General features: G+C 51.2%; 1 protein-coding gene across 1 annotated transcript; it reads right to left on the bottom strand.

Moving 5' to 3' along the window:
* On the bottom strand, positions 1-812 carry COX6A1 (cytochrome c oxidase subunit 6A1). The gene is made up of 2 exons (XM_010175925.1): positions 654-812; positions 1-87 (listed from the first exon to the last, which is right to left on the bottom strand). Exons 1-2 carry the CDS (start codon positions 810-812, stop codon positions 1-3), a joined length of 246 nt encoding a protein of 81 aa, XP_010174227.1.
* Between the last annotated feature and the right edge of the window lie 150 nt (positions 813-962).

The raw sequence follows: 962 nt of genomic DNA on the forward strand, positions 1-962 counted from the left end.
TCAGTTTTCATCTTCATAACCGGTTGGGAGAGCATTAACGTGGGGGTTGTGGAATAGAGTTTTGTTCCCATCACCCCAAGGGAAAGGCTGTTGAAAGAAGAAAGAAAATAAGCCAGTGGCACTAGCTGAATGCTCTGTACAGCACAGGAAATCAGCAGCAATAAGGACTCAAATGATGGGCTGATGAATTAAGTAAGCTGGCAGCCGTTCCTGGGCTGCAGGAAGTAGGAGTTGGAAGATGGTCTCCCTTAGCTGGGAGCCACTGTCTCCAGACAACACAATCTTTGCTCCTGCTTAAACATCAACGGTGCTATACTGTGGGACCCCAGTTTTGAGCATTTGGGATCCCCTCTGTTAGCTTTTAGATCTGCATGAGTTTAAGGTTAAGTACAGCAGCTCTAGGACTGGTAATTTTTCAGCAAGATGTTAGCAGGATAACTTGGGGGTGGGAAGGTCTGTGGATACCATGGGTATTTTATTTGAGCTGTGAAAAACTTGCTGCCTCAAAACCAAAGCCATGAGTTAAGATCATGGCTACATGGACAGCACCTGCGTCGTAGGGAGGAAAACAAGAGACACTGTATTGTAGTAATGTCAGGTGAAGCTCTGCAAGCACAGAAAACAAGAGCCTTAAAGGGAGCAGGGGAACGTACCTTGGTCCTGATCCGGAGGTGAGCGTAAGGAACAAACTCGGGTCTCTCGTGCTCTTGCTGCGCTTTCAAGTAGCAGTTGAGCATGCAAACGCCAACGCCGGGCAGAGCCACCACGAAGCTCAGGAGCCTCCACAGGCGGGCTGGTAGGAAGCGGTACATCGGTTAGAACACAAGCCACCATTTCCATCAGCGCTAGGGCCCCGGGCGCGCGCTACATGCAATTAGTACGTTAATGAGGAATCGCCCCCCACGTCCCTCACCGCAGCGGGGGGCTCCCCCCTCCCGCGGGGATCTCTGACACAGCCCTCC

The sequence above is a fragment of the Antrostomus carolinensis genome, unplaced genomic scaffold (genome assembly GCF_000700745.2).
Source record: "Antrostomus carolinensis isolate BGI_N321 unplaced genomic scaffold, ASM70074v2 scaffold27179, whole genome shotgun sequence".
Taxonomy (NCBI): Eukaryota; Metazoa; Chordata; class Aves; order Caprimulgiformes; family Caprimulgidae; genus Antrostomus; species Antrostomus carolinensis.

What these genes read in the sequence shown, in the direction of transcription:
- COX6A1 (XM_010175925.1), bottom strand. Translation starts at nt 812, where the DNA reads ATGTACCGCTTCCTACCAGCCCGCCTGTGGAGGCTCCTGAGCTTCGTG. An exon ending in ACCTCCGGATCAGGACCAAG is followed by an intron (nt 88 to 653) that starts GTACGTTCCCCT and finishes TTCTTTCAACAG; the next exon opens with CCTTTCCCTTGGGGTGATGG.